The sequence below is a fragment of the Myxocyprinus asiaticus genome, chromosome 10 (genome assembly GCF_019703515.2).
Source record: "Myxocyprinus asiaticus isolate MX2 ecotype Aquarium Trade chromosome 10, UBuf_Myxa_2, whole genome shotgun sequence".
NCBI lineage: Eukaryota > Metazoa > Chordata > Actinopteri > Cypriniformes > Catostomidae > Myxocyprinus > Myxocyprinus asiaticus.
Genome location: NC_059353.1, coordinates 45,265,106 through 45,279,080, shown reverse-complemented (window position 1 = coordinate 45,279,080; position 13,975 = coordinate 45,265,106). Strand labels below are relative to the sequence as shown.

Genomic DNA, 13,975 nt, shown 5'->3' with positions numbered 1-13,975 from the left:
GCATAACTGCAACACAAAAGCACAAACTTAATTATCATGAAATCTAATCTACATGAGGAGGGAAAAACACATTTCCTATCAAATGGTAATTCATTTATACGGAACAGATCCCAAACCCCAAAGTGCTGACTTTGAACTTTTCTTTTATTCACCATCATGTTGTTTCAAACCCATATAATTTTCAATACAATGGCAGTGGATAGTGCTTCATTTGAAAGCTTAGCCCTTCTGTTTTTGAGAAAATTCCAAACAACCATTTTGTTTGGGTCCAAAAAAAAAAAAAAAAAAAAAAGACCCAGTAGAGTACAGCAACTTCCTTTTGATAATAAATATAAACATTGACATAGGCTTGTTTTGCACATGCAAGCTTTTTAAAATAGTTTTTCATCTGGAAAGAGTGACACCTCGTGCGACCAAGCATCCACATGCGTGGACGTTGTATAATGGTCTCGCTATACGCAATGCATAGTTTAAATTAATTTAAACCGACTAAACTACTGTTCACAAGACTCTAGACTGTCATTTAAGGGTTAAACTTCTGGCACATCGAGACACAACAACATGATGCTGCTTTCCATTAAGTGCTTCTACAGATGCAGAGCCAACAAAAGTGCCTCTGGTAAGAAACCAAGTTTTTTTTTTTTTTTTTTCCATTGAAACCTGTTTGGATGTAAAGAGTAGCATATCTAATTTAGTTTGATATGCCATTTTAAAAAAATTCATTAATTTTTCATGTGTCAGTGTGCTGATAAACATGATGTCCACATACGTGGATTTTGGGACATTATTCCCTCAAAAGTTGAAAAAGCATGTTAGTTACTTAGTAGGCTAACTTTCAACATTAACACATCTGTGGGTCGTTTCGCGTCATTTTAATACAAATTTTGTTATATTGTATTTTATTTTCACTCTACAATATGGTTCTATTTATTAAGTAAATACATATCCCATATTTACTGTGCATTATCACACTGAGAATCAGTGGGTTCAAACAAAAGCTGAAAAATGTTGCTTTCAGAGGCTTTATTTGAAGTTAGTCTGAAGATAAGGTGCATTTCGAACTGGCCTGAGACCAGTGCAGACAGACAGCACACTGGAGGTTAAATCATTCACTAAATAGGGAGCAAGGGAGCATCCTATAGCTCTCTATGCAGCATTCACTCCCAAAATCTGACCAAAAGTTCAGTTTCAGGCTGCAGATGATGTTTGGACCACTCAACATGTTTGGCAGACATGGAACAATGGTAATCAGCACATAGATTCAGAATTTATCATGTATAATTATATTTTAACATGGTTGGTAGTGATTGGATGATGCTGGCCATTACTTGAATCAGAATTAATTATGCTAATTTCTGATTAAATGTCTGTATCATCTCAAAAACATGAATAATTAACACTCCTGGAAACAAAAAATTTGATGAAAAAATCTGAATTTCTATAGCTTGGCATTATTTAAAATTGCACAACTTAGTCCTGTTGTCCACATATGTGGACATCAATTATATATATATATATATATATATATATATATATATATATATATATATATATATATATATATATATATATATATTGCTTTTTTATTAGGTGCTACTAGTTAAAAATCAAAAAGGGAAATGGAAAATGCTCTGGTCTCTATGATTTTCCTTTATTTTGAGTAAAAAAGATGATAAGAATATTTACAAATTGCTTCTATTTGAAACAAAAACAAAAACAAAAACATTTTCAAATTTTCAAAAACATTTTTATTACAGAATATAGTCTATATGTCTGCCTGTTGTATGAAAAATGAGCAAAAATCCCACAGACTTTCATTGAAAAGCTTCCCATACATATCTAGCGATCAGGGGATGGTTGCACCACCCGTGCTTAAGTTACAACTTAGCCTATAGTTGTGGCATAATTGGGCAGTAAGTTACAGTTTCCGCACTACTAAGTATTTGAGTGTTGCACCATTAAACTTAGGTGAAACATAACCCTACGTGTAAACTAAATATTTACGGAAGCCTCCGATCAGAAGTAGCAGTTGGAATAAAATCGCATACTGATTAAATTACATCAATGAGCTCATGTTTTTTCCAGTCTGTTGTTAATATATATTTATTGCCCCTTATTATTGTCAGATACAGTACCTGAATATTATTTACATATTTATTTATAGGCCTACTATTTAATATATTTAATTATTTTTAACGCATCATATTTCAATTTAAATGTCATTTATTGCTGTTAACAGTTATGTAAGTTAAAAAGCTTTGAACATCAACCATGACAAGATAAAACTGAAATGCACGGCTTTTCAACAGTTCTGTTTACAAATTTGAAGGCTGCTTATTGGATTAATAAAGGTAAATGCCATATTATGCGACTACACATTGCTTTACAGAGAGCTTAAAACCTACTAGCTAAGTCTTGCATTAAGAACAGGTGGTGCAATAAATGATGCACTTACTTAGATACAAACTAACTAGTAGTTACTAAGCCCTTAGTTTAAATTTGACACCCAAACTTAAGCTAGACCTTAAGCTGGTGCAACCCTACCCAGGAGCTCATAGAGACTTGGGGATGGTCTCTTTTGACCTGGGCCAGTGAGCAACCGTCTTGCAACCATTTACTAGTGCCCTAATATCCACCTAGCAACACCCTAGCGACGTCATAGTAATCACCCAAAACATCCTGACATTGCATAAATACAAGTATCAAAATGTAAAAAGAATCAAATAAATAAAAATATTTTACTCATTTATTCATTGTTGTGAAGAATGCAAAGGCGTTTTAACCAAATACAAGATTAAGATTAGTTTTTCACTGTTTATAACTCTTAAATGAGTAAAAAATGACCCAAGCATAACAAGAGGGTTAAAAATGGACCTCAAATGATCATAAAAGCAGTCTAAAATCTTGACGTCCATTGTTTCTATTGTACCAATCGTATGTCTTCAGAATATTTGGAATATGCCATATCGGTTGTACGGACTACATTTATGATAATATTGGGTCCTTTTTTAAGCTTTAAAGTGAGCTTTAAATTGTATGTTGCTCACTAAAAGCCAATAACACAAGAGTGTTGATAAATACATTTATAGTTTTGTTTTCAGCAATGCACAAATATCTCAAGAGGGCAGTGTGAAGGTTTGGGTGCCGAAAAAAATAGAAACAGGCTTAAGTTTTAAATAGATGCATATTCAGAGAACTAGAGGGTTATTAGGGTAATGCATCACGTGTCCCTTGCTATAAAGCTGGGCATAGAGTTGGGAGTTTGATGAGACTTTAGTAGTTGTTCATAGCCTCAAGGTAATCACTAAGGCGGACAGACAGGTGAAGTTCTTCCTGGGATAACCAAGATTTACGAAATCCAGATGTGACGGATCAGGACGGTCCTACTTCGTCTGTGGCTGGGCTGTGTGCATTTGTATGGGGAGGCGAAGCAGACCCAGAGAGGAACACATGTTGGGGATTTGATTTGTGGGGCAGTGAACATGACAATTACTATTGCCTTCAAAGAAACTGACAACTGCGTTTTAGACTTCAAAGCACTCACGTCCCTTTTATCGCGTAATTAGTTGAACAACTATAGATGGCTGCGTCTTATCACAACATGTGGCTCTCCACACCACTCTTTTGCCTGAGAACACAATGATTAGAGTTTAGAGTTTCATCCCCTGCTGGTCTCTGCATGAGGCGTGACATTGTTCTCTGCTATGCGAGTATAATATTCTTGAGATTCGCTCACATTCTGATTTCATTTTAGGAAAGATTGCCAACACAGATGTAATTAAAGCAGATAAACACCACCAGGGGAAGCTAAAGGTGGATCTCTTACATATAATCTCATAGACAGAACAGAACAGGAACTATGTGCTTTGCCAAGGTACATTTTCTCAATAAGAAAAGGCCCAAAATTTATTCAGACAAAATAATAATTAAAAAATAAATAAAAATGGTGGAGAGACAATGATCTTGATTCTACTGCCAGCCATCCCCTATTTGTTGGAATGCCCAGGCATTCTTTTAAAGTTTGCATGGGGATAATCTGGCCCGATGGCGCCAAGGGTGGCAAATTATGTATTTATGGTCTTATCCGAGACTTTCCTACACCTTTAACCAATGATTTCCATGACTTTCCAAGTTGCTCATGTTTACTGGATAAGAATTATTAAGACCCAATTTATAGAGATTGCACTCAGAACGAGCATTTCTATCCAAAGAAATAAGGTACAGCTGAGTTTAACTAGAAAAACATATATTCACTATAAAAACATTTACAAGATTTTTCCAGGTTTTCCATGACCGTGGAACTCTGAAAAGAGGACAACCAGTTAATAACTACTTATAAAAAGTCTCCGGATGATCTTGAGATTAATGGAAAACATTAATGAGACAACATATAACCAAACATATAAAAAAACACAAATCATAAAATTCCCAAAAAATGAGTCATAGGTCTGAAAGGCAATACATTTAATCATGCTGGATTTTATTACAAGGATTTAAAACCAATGTCTATTTTCACATGCATTTTTGGCTTTTTCCATTGCAGTTGTACAGAAAATTCAGTCCATGACCCATTCGCATGACAGAGGACACAAGGAGCATGCTGTGTTTAGAATGGTTTGAGTAATGTACGTTATTTAATACCGCCGCACCTCCTGACACACTGGACACGCAATGAAATACAGGGGGAAAACAGGCATGTGAGACGTTGGCATGGCACATGGTGTTTGGATTTGCTCAAGAAATTCCCCCTGTCATTTGTGTGAGACTCTCCAAACGCAGAGACCGACTCTGACAGTTTTACACGGCACCAGATGGTGAGCAATCCTTCCCACTGTCCCTCTGGCTTCAGGCATGGCACAGCATTTGAAACACTCACACATATACACACAAACACACACACGCATACGCGAACACTTCCATCGCATTGGAACCGCTCTGGCAAATCAATATGCCCGAAAACCACAGGGATTGGTTTCGCACTGTTTTCAAACTAGGCCAAACTTGAGCTACTGTAAAATTTACTGTACCACCGGAGGGTGGGCAGCGATATATTTTGGAAACAAAACGTAAAACTTGTAGGCTGTGTCTCAGAAAATCTATCCATGAGGCACCAAAATCACACACACGATGCTGTGTGATTGTGGAGAGCCAGTCTGTAGCAGTAGTTAGCATGATGCTAACTAAATAACGAAAATACTTGAAAGCTACTTTTAAAGGCGAGCGAGATGTGGTAATACTTTGAGTTAGTGAAGGTTAATATGTTAATAATATATCTTAGAGTAACCCATAAAAGCAAACACTGGGATGGAGGGATGGAGCTGAACACTGTCTAACACATTAGGATCAATGCTAAAGCTTAATCAACTTCTATTTCTGTACTGAGCTGTTCAATTCAATGCGCACAGGGGGAGAGAGAGAGAGAGAGAGAGAGTGAGAGAGAGAGAGAGATGGAGAAGGGAGAAAAAGAGATAGGAATATTATGTTAAAGGCTGAATAAAAGTATGACCAAGGGATGTTATGGCTACCATTCATAATGACACCTTCCATGAATAGGGTACAAAATAGAGTTCATTTTGTTTTTGTTTTGTTTTTTTACAACAAAGGGTCAGTGACAGGAGATGCTTAACCTTTAGAAAATGTCCACCTCATGAGGTTAAAGTAAATATTATATGAGCCACTTTAATTTCCATTAATTTTAAATGAGGTTTGCAATTTTTGCAACCCTGTTACCAAATATATATATTTGTATGTCCATTCATTCTTTCGTTGCGGTGTTGGGATTTTGAGGAAAGCATGTATGATTTCATGAGGACATACATCAATCACTATATCAGTGTGTTACTGAACGATAATAAACTGCAAAAAAGTCATCAAGACAAAGAAAGCGCAAACAAAACTGGCTCACCGTTTCTCCCAGATGCAGCTGAGATTTAATCTAAGAACAAATGCAACATTTTGAGCAAAATGATTGGAGTACCTGTGTTAGTTCAGCGTTAGATGTGTGTGCTTGTCATCTTGTCACCCTGCATGTTCAAATCAGACAGACACACTGAGGAAGAGCCGTGAAGTTCTCATCCTTGGCTACGTAATCGCTTTTTCAAGTTTTCGGATCGGACAGTTATTTCCTTTTAAATTCGCACATAACTTTTAACATTTGTTCGCCGGGTGATTGACTGGTGAGATGTGGTGCTTCGCTGCCATCCAGGATGCATCAGGATAGCATTTTAAACCTCAAATGCGATGTGGTTTTTGACTACCTCTGTATGTGTTTTTGTAATCCAATAACAAAACATTTTGCACACCGTTTACAACTATATGTAGCGCTGACCATTTGCGATCGGATCATCTGAAACGCATCTTATTAGCAGCTGTAAAAAGGGTCTAAAGTGACTGCAGCCAGAGCTAGGGAATGTTATAGAATGACTTCCGACAGAAGTCCCACCCACATTCGTTTCCCCACTAAGACGCCCAGGAAAAAGGTGGATATACAGTATATATATATATATATATATAGACATCAGAATTGGTTACAGTGCTGCAAGTAACAGGGTTGTACATTTAGCCTAAATTATGCCATCACTCAAAAGAGGTTTGCTAGTTTGGGACCAAATGTTTGGGAGTTAATGATAAATGTTTATTTCCCATCATTTATTTCCTACTTCTCCTACCATCATGTTGGAGAAAGGAACCAAATGATGTTACTTCCTGGGTGTCCGAAATTTATGGAATGTTCCATTTTTATTAAGAGTGAAGAATCATGCAGTTACAGGGTTGTGTAAAAAATGTGCGACACAATACATTTTTGGTTATTAAAATTAGTTAAAAATATTTGAACAAATTATGTCAAAATTATGACATGGTTGTAGGATTTTAATTGTTAGATATTGCCTTTATTGCTTAAAAAACCTACACCAATGTGTACCCTATTACAGGAAAGAGCCTTATTCCTGCTGAACAACCCTTTGCATATATTTGCTATCAAAGTTAAACAAGCTCACTAAACCTATGTACTACTTGGCATTCCTTCACAGGGCTCTTCATCCTACCCCATTCAACCCTTCCGTCGGGTAAAATCCCCCTCACGAACCCCCAACACCCCCGGGAAATCTGAAGCAGCAAGGTGAGGCAAAGCCCACTGGCACTGCAGGCAAACTTGTGTTTATTTATAGGCTCTTAACCCACTTTATATCACATTTGTCAATGTCAGCCCTATGTCCTAATCTAGCCCTCTGTCAGCACGTCATTAGTAAACGCTGATCCCCACTCTACACAAACACACACACACACATACACACACACACACACACGCACCATCTTTATTCTATCACATGGTTTGGAGGCAAAGAGAGAGCAGAGGTGAACTGCTAACAACAGAGAAGAACATTTTATTGCTCAAATGTTGTTCTTTCATAGCTCAGAAGAAATAATGGAGTTTGGTTGTTTTGTTTGAAGGATAATTTAGCCCCCAAAAATGACAATTCTACCATCATTTAATCACCCTCATGTTGTTCCAAACCAGACTTTATTTCTTCCATTGAGCATAAAAGGAGAGGTTAAGCATAATGATAGGGATTAACAGTCTCAGTCACCATTCACTTTCATTGCATCTTTTTTTTTTTTTTTTTACATACAATGAAAGTGAAGGGTGAGTGAGGCTGTCAGTCCCTAACATGTTGCTAACATCTCCTTTTGTGCTCCACAAAGGAAAGAAAGTCATACAGGTTTGAAACATCATGTTGACATAATTTAAATTTTTGAGTAAACTATTACTTTAAAGTATCAACTTGGTCTCAGATGTTTCTCCTAAATGCCTTTGGAAAAATAAATTCAAATGAGACAATTGTTGACATGCAGTGAGAGTATCGAGCTATGAAAATAATGTGTTAGCATGGCTCAGATCATTCATGGTTTTGGAAGAATTTGATGAGAAATATTTGAGTTCATATTGAACTCCCTGTCTCGTTTAATTTTAGACTTTGGTTTCTTGGCAAATCTGAGCACAGTCTAAAACACATCTGAGATCCTTCTGAAGCTCTAGAGGAGACACATTAATTGGGTCTTTTTCACATAAGACAAATCTGAAAAGCAGGAGAATTAAGCAAGCATCTCACTTTGTTCTCCTTTTAATCTCATTAGCTGGGTTTCCATCCACGTGTTTTTCTGCACATTTTGGGATATCGCATAAAACTGCTGGATGGAAACACCAAGATGTGAATAAAGTCTCCAAAGTGCGCATAAATACGTATACACTTGCTTGAAGTGGATACATTTTTAATTCAATAAGAAGAAATGTGCATAAACTATGATGAAAACACGTTTACTGAATAAACTCCTATTGAATTTATTAGGAATATGAGATGCGCGTCAAAAAAGTCATGTGACTGAATAACTCATTCATAACTGGACTACCCAGTGGACCAATCATTGCATCTGAAATGTTCTTCTGGTCATCCTGAAATAACGGTGTCCTAAAAATCCAAAGCCTGCAAAGATTTTGCAGAGCATTTAAGTTGAATACAAACTTGAACTTTGCAAAATAGCAGGTTTATTGAAACTTTTGACAAATATATTATAGATTCACACGACAAAGCCATGAGGAAGAAGGAAAGTACACACATAGTGCTCCCAGAACTGTGTGACGCGCTGTCGTTCCCAGATATGAGACAAATTCTTCTAGAGTGTTTTGTCTGTGTGCTCTAAACCGTATTTTATTAATAAGAGTCACAGTGGCTACAGTTTCTCCAGTAGTGACTATTTTGTTCTTTTGAACACATGGGATGGAAACGCGGCTTTATTCGCACAATGTTTTTGCGATATTATGGTTTTTCGCATATATAAAATTCACAACTTGGATGGAAACATAGCTAATGACGTCTAGGAGAAATAAAGAAATAACTGAGATATTAAAGAGATTTGTGATTTTGTTTTTTTTTTCCGATGGGTAACGTCCTCCCTCCTTTGCACAAATACTCTCATATTTCTTGCCACTGAGAAACAGCTCCGCTCTCTCTGTCAACACGTCAGTATTAATTTTTTTGGGCCAAAGAAAATCATTCCAGAATGTGGAAATCAAGTGTAAATCAATGTCAAGTTGCTTCTGTTTGTGCGTCTATAGTTGGTGTTGTTTTGTTTCTGGCGACAAGAGACAGAGTACCATTTTTATGGGGTCTACAAAAACAAAAGGGAGACTAAATGGATAATGGACACGACTTCACACCGAACAGCTGACCATGCTGTATAAGAGACACCCTGAAATATCATTACTACCAGATTCAATCACAAGAATAAAAGGCACGGAGCCTAAATATAGGCAGAAAAAAAAAACAAAAAAAAACAATTGCTCAGTTAAATTTAGTGCAAAGTTATCTGGATTTAAGAGCTGGGAGCTTAAACAACCTGTCCTTGACTTGTCTTTGCTGGCATGTGACTCTTTCCACACTGCTATTGACAATACAGATGATACTATTTGGAAAACACACACACATACAGAATAACACACATGCACACTGCTCTTCCACTCGCTCTCTTCGTTTGCGACCTGGGCGTCTCCTCTGATGCGAGGGTGCGTCTATTTCTGCTGGGTGGTGGGCGGCTCCAGCTCTGGACCACTGAAGTACTGGCTGCAGTTGGGGTCCCCCCTCACTTTAGGGGACGAGGCTATCTGTTTACCAGTGTACGGGTTGACACACCAACACTCGCCCCTCTGTCCGTGGGTGGACATGTGGCACTGGAACACAAGAGAAGGATTTCCTTTTTGATGCTATGTGTGAACAAAGTCGTAAGATTAAGAGTTTGAGCATTTACAAGGTCTGGACGTGCTAACATAAGAACAAAGTTCTGACGGAGATGACGCAATTAAAAAATGTGTAAACATTACGTAAACATGACTTTTTAGGTTGCAGATAGCGTCTCTGCCCCCAGATGCTAGCAATAGCAGGTCAGGATGTCTTTGGCAACTGTATAAATGTAAACATTTGTCAGAAAAAATAAAACAACAACATTACAGGCTGTGTATGTTCAGATACAAGTCATACCTCGCCATGTTTTTTTCAAATGAAAAAAAATCCGTAATTTTAACGGTAAAAGAATGTAAAAATGCTACAGTATAAAACTTTAATTGGTTAACGGGTAGTTACCTTAAAAGGAATATTCCAGGTTCAATAAAAGTTAAGCTAAATCTACAGCATCTGAGGTATAATATTGATTGCCACAAAAAATTATAAAAAAAAAAAAAATCAAATATCTGTGTTACAGTGAGGCACTTACAATGGAAGTGAATGGAAGCCAATCTGCAAACGTTAAAATACACACTGTTTCAAAAGTATAACCACACGTGTTAACATGATTTTTGTGTGATAAAATCACTTGCTAGCCTTTTCTGTGTGAAGTTATAGCTAATTTTACAACTTCATTGCCATGACGATGAAATGTCAACAAACCCTAAAATGACTGTAAAAATGACAGATTAAACAACTTTACATTAATGTAAGTGCTTTTATAAAATTATAAACTTCACATTTTTGCCTTTAAACCCTCTAAAAACTGGCCCCATTAAGAAAAGGATGGACATAAATACATTTTTGTGGTAATCAACATTATGCCACAAATGCTGTTGATTGAGCTTAACTTGTATTGAACACGGAATATTCCTTTAACACGGTAAAAAAAAAACAATAATATGTTTAACAAGACAATACATGTAATTTTACAGTGAAATATTGTTTTTTTGATGTAAAAAGTATGATTTCACCGTATAATTTACGGTAAAAATAGTTACATTTCTTCTTATTTTTAATATCGGTTATGTACATTGGGGTGTTCTATGTTATATTTTATTTAATTTAGTTGTAAAGTTTATTGCATTATTTTAGTGTCACATGTGTAACCCTAAAGGTGTTTTGTATTTGGGTGTGTGGCACTGTGCACCGTCTCTACATGTGTATTAATTATGGCTACTGGAAGGACCACTCTAAACAACTTTAAGTCATCATGTGACCTTTTGTAGTTACTACATTGATACATTTTAAAGTAAAAAAGCAGACTTTTATAGTTCCAGAAGGTTAGTATATTAAGTATATATAATATAAACGGAAGTGAATCGTAAAAAATACAGGCATCAAAATTACATCCCGTAAAGCCTAAAACCTGATCACTGTATATTTTACTGTAAATTTCTGGCAACCACAGCTGCAGGTATTTTACCGTAAATGTAAAATATTTATTTATTTATTTATTTATTTATTTATTATTATTTTTACAGTTGACATTTCCAGCGCAGCTGTTTAAAGGTAATTTCCGGCCAATTACATCACAGAGTTTAACAGCATTTTGGTGCTGATGTGTGAATGGTAACAAAACTGATCAAATATGGAATGTAAGAACAGCAGTTGTGGTACATTTACGAAAAGGCAACCCGGCAATTTTACTGCAATTTAACAGGTTTCATGTGTAAAAGTGGCTATAGAGGCACATGTAGTACAATACAATGTTTTTAATAGTGTAACTACATGTTGTTCTGCAAAATTCTCACAAGATTCACATTTGTTGCTTCTGAGGAACAGGTAGGTTTAGGGGTAGAGTTAGGGTTTAGATTAGGGTTAGGGTTTAGGGTAAGGTTTGGGATAGGGTTACATTTAGGGTTAGGGGTAAGGTTAACAGTGTAACTACAGATATTAAAATCTAAGTACATAATGTACATAATAAGTACACTGTGTTAGATGCTTAAGTACATAGTAGTTAAAGACACCTAATATAAAGTGGGTCCAATGCTGCTGACTGTGTTATATAAATTAGACTCTATAGTTCATTAGTTTTTAGTATTTTTTTGCCAGAAAAATATGGCTCTGATTTAATAAAAAATTATCATCAGATAGTTACACATTTAAAAAGATATTGCCTTTTTAAGTAGCTTCAATGTACTTAGCTACTTTTTGTTCAAAGCTTACAACTACTTTTTCAAAAGAGTGAAGCTCTTGGCCAAGGATAGGGGTAGGATGAGGCACTGCCTCAAAACAGCCCTCCCGCCTCATTGGGCCCAGCATGTCTCACTGACCCCTACTGAGCACTCCCAAAATGCAGTCATAATTGAACTGGACAATGTGCTGACGCTGAGACCCAAAATAGGCAAAAAACAGATTTTCAATTTTGTCCCCCAATGAGAAAGAACAAAAACTGACAGTTAGAGTAATTATAAGAGGAACACGATGATTACAACACAATTAAGTGTGCTGAGGTACAGTGTTTTAAGCCATGGGAACAGGGGTTTCAAAACAACATACTGTTTTGCTTCTCCAGGACAAATTTGTCCCGGTTTAGCTTCAGATGCCTTGTCTCAGATGCCCAGATCTCAGGACACAGAAATGTTATTGCATTATTGTGAAACCTGGGGAAATCTTTATTTGTCAGAGGTTGCTCTTTTACTGCCAAGAAGACTTAATGGAGTTCTCAGTTTTGTTTAAGTGTGATGTTGGTAATTTTTCTGATGACAGAGGGATTGTTAAAATCACACATTTTAGCTTAAAACGAGTGTGTTCAATAGCATTTTGTTTTTTGCTTTGGAGACCCTAGAGGTAAGTGTTGGCTGTTTAGACGTTCACCTGCTTCAGGTTGTACTGTCCCGTCTTGTCACAGTTAGGAAACTTCAGGTCATAAAGATTCTCCAGTGGTCCCTTGTTGTCATGGAAACTCATTCTGGAGATCTCCTCTAAGACGCGATCCAGTTCCTGCTGACACTGGCTCTGGAAGACCACACACACAGACACACACACACACACACACACGAACAAGAGTGAGTTTTAATGGATGTGCATACCTGGTCAGTAAAAATTAATATTCCTTCCATTGTATTACAGGATATCCTTTTTCAAGAGCACTTTGAATCCCTTAATTTCTGATATTGTTAACCTGGTACTTATACTGGGTAAATATTATATCCATAAATGTAAATGAAAAAAAAAATGGTAGTTGACATGAAAATACTTTGTTGTAAGTTGATACATCCTCCTGTATAATCTGTTTTACTCCATTTACAACTATTTTAAACAGCATTTTGCTTATTTATTCATATTTATTATGAATGCAGTTTAATGACCTCACATTAACTAAGAGACTACATGAATTATTTGTGCTTTTAAAAATGCATTTGTTACACAGTGGGACTACATGAACCAAAGGCTAAAAAATTATTAACAATAGTAAAAAAACGCAAAAATACAAAAAAATATGACAAGCTAAAAGACTAGACAAATACACTTAATCAATCATATAAAGTTTACATTACATTGATTTTAAAATCCTACTTTATGATTTTAAAGCCTTGAATGGACTGGCACCAAATTCTCTCTCTGACCTTCTGAGTGCACATACATCTGTTAGACGTCTAAGGTCATCTGATCAGAGATCATTGATGGTTCCTAGGTCTAGACTGAAGTCGGCTTTTGCCATTGCCGGCCCTAAACTGTGGAATAGTTTACCAATATCCCTTAGAGAAATGTCGACAGAATCAGAATTTAGATCAAAGTTAAAAACTTTTCTTTTTGTGCAGGCTTACGATTGTCCTTAGAGTCCATAGGTGTAAACTTATATATGTGCTTTGATGTACCTCTTTGTCTTGCATTGCGGTTTGTACAGCATAGATGTATTGATGTATTTTGGTGATGTATTTGTGATATTTGTTTTATTATGGTTGTACAGCACACAGTGGTCAACTACTGTTTTATTGTGCTCCATTAATAAATTGATTGACTGATTGACATTAAATATTAATGTTGATTAAAAAACTACATGGACATTAGGCATGTAACGATACACAAATTTCACAATACGATACGATGCAGAAGAAATACAATACGATCATTAAAAAAAAAAAATTAAACGCCGCCCACAAATTTTTTCCACTTAAACTTATTCAAGGATTCGACATAAATGTATTTTAAATCTTAAGGTGACACAACAGTGTCTGACATTGGCAACATAA

At 36.1% G+C, this 13,975-nt stretch overlaps 1 protein-coding gene across 1 annotated transcript in view; it reads right to left on the bottom strand.

Moving 5' to 3' along the window:
• Positions 1 to 4,459: 4,459 nt before the first annotated feature.
• LOC127447382 (insulin-like growth factor-binding protein 2-B) overlaps positions 4,460 to 13,975 on the bottom strand; it is a 45,359-nt gene continuing 35,843 nt past the window's right edge. Inside the window, exons 3-4 of the mRNA XM_051709227.1 lie at positions 12,597 to 12,737; positions 4,460 to 9,727 (exon numbers count right to left, since the gene is read on the bottom strand). Of these exons, the coding sequence (XP_051565187.1) occupies positions 9,569 to 9,727; positions 12,597 to 12,737 (300 nt within the window). The 3' untranslated portion in view covers positions 4,460 to 9,568. The remainder of the gene's footprint in view (positions 9,728 to 12,596; positions 12,738 to 13,975) is intronic.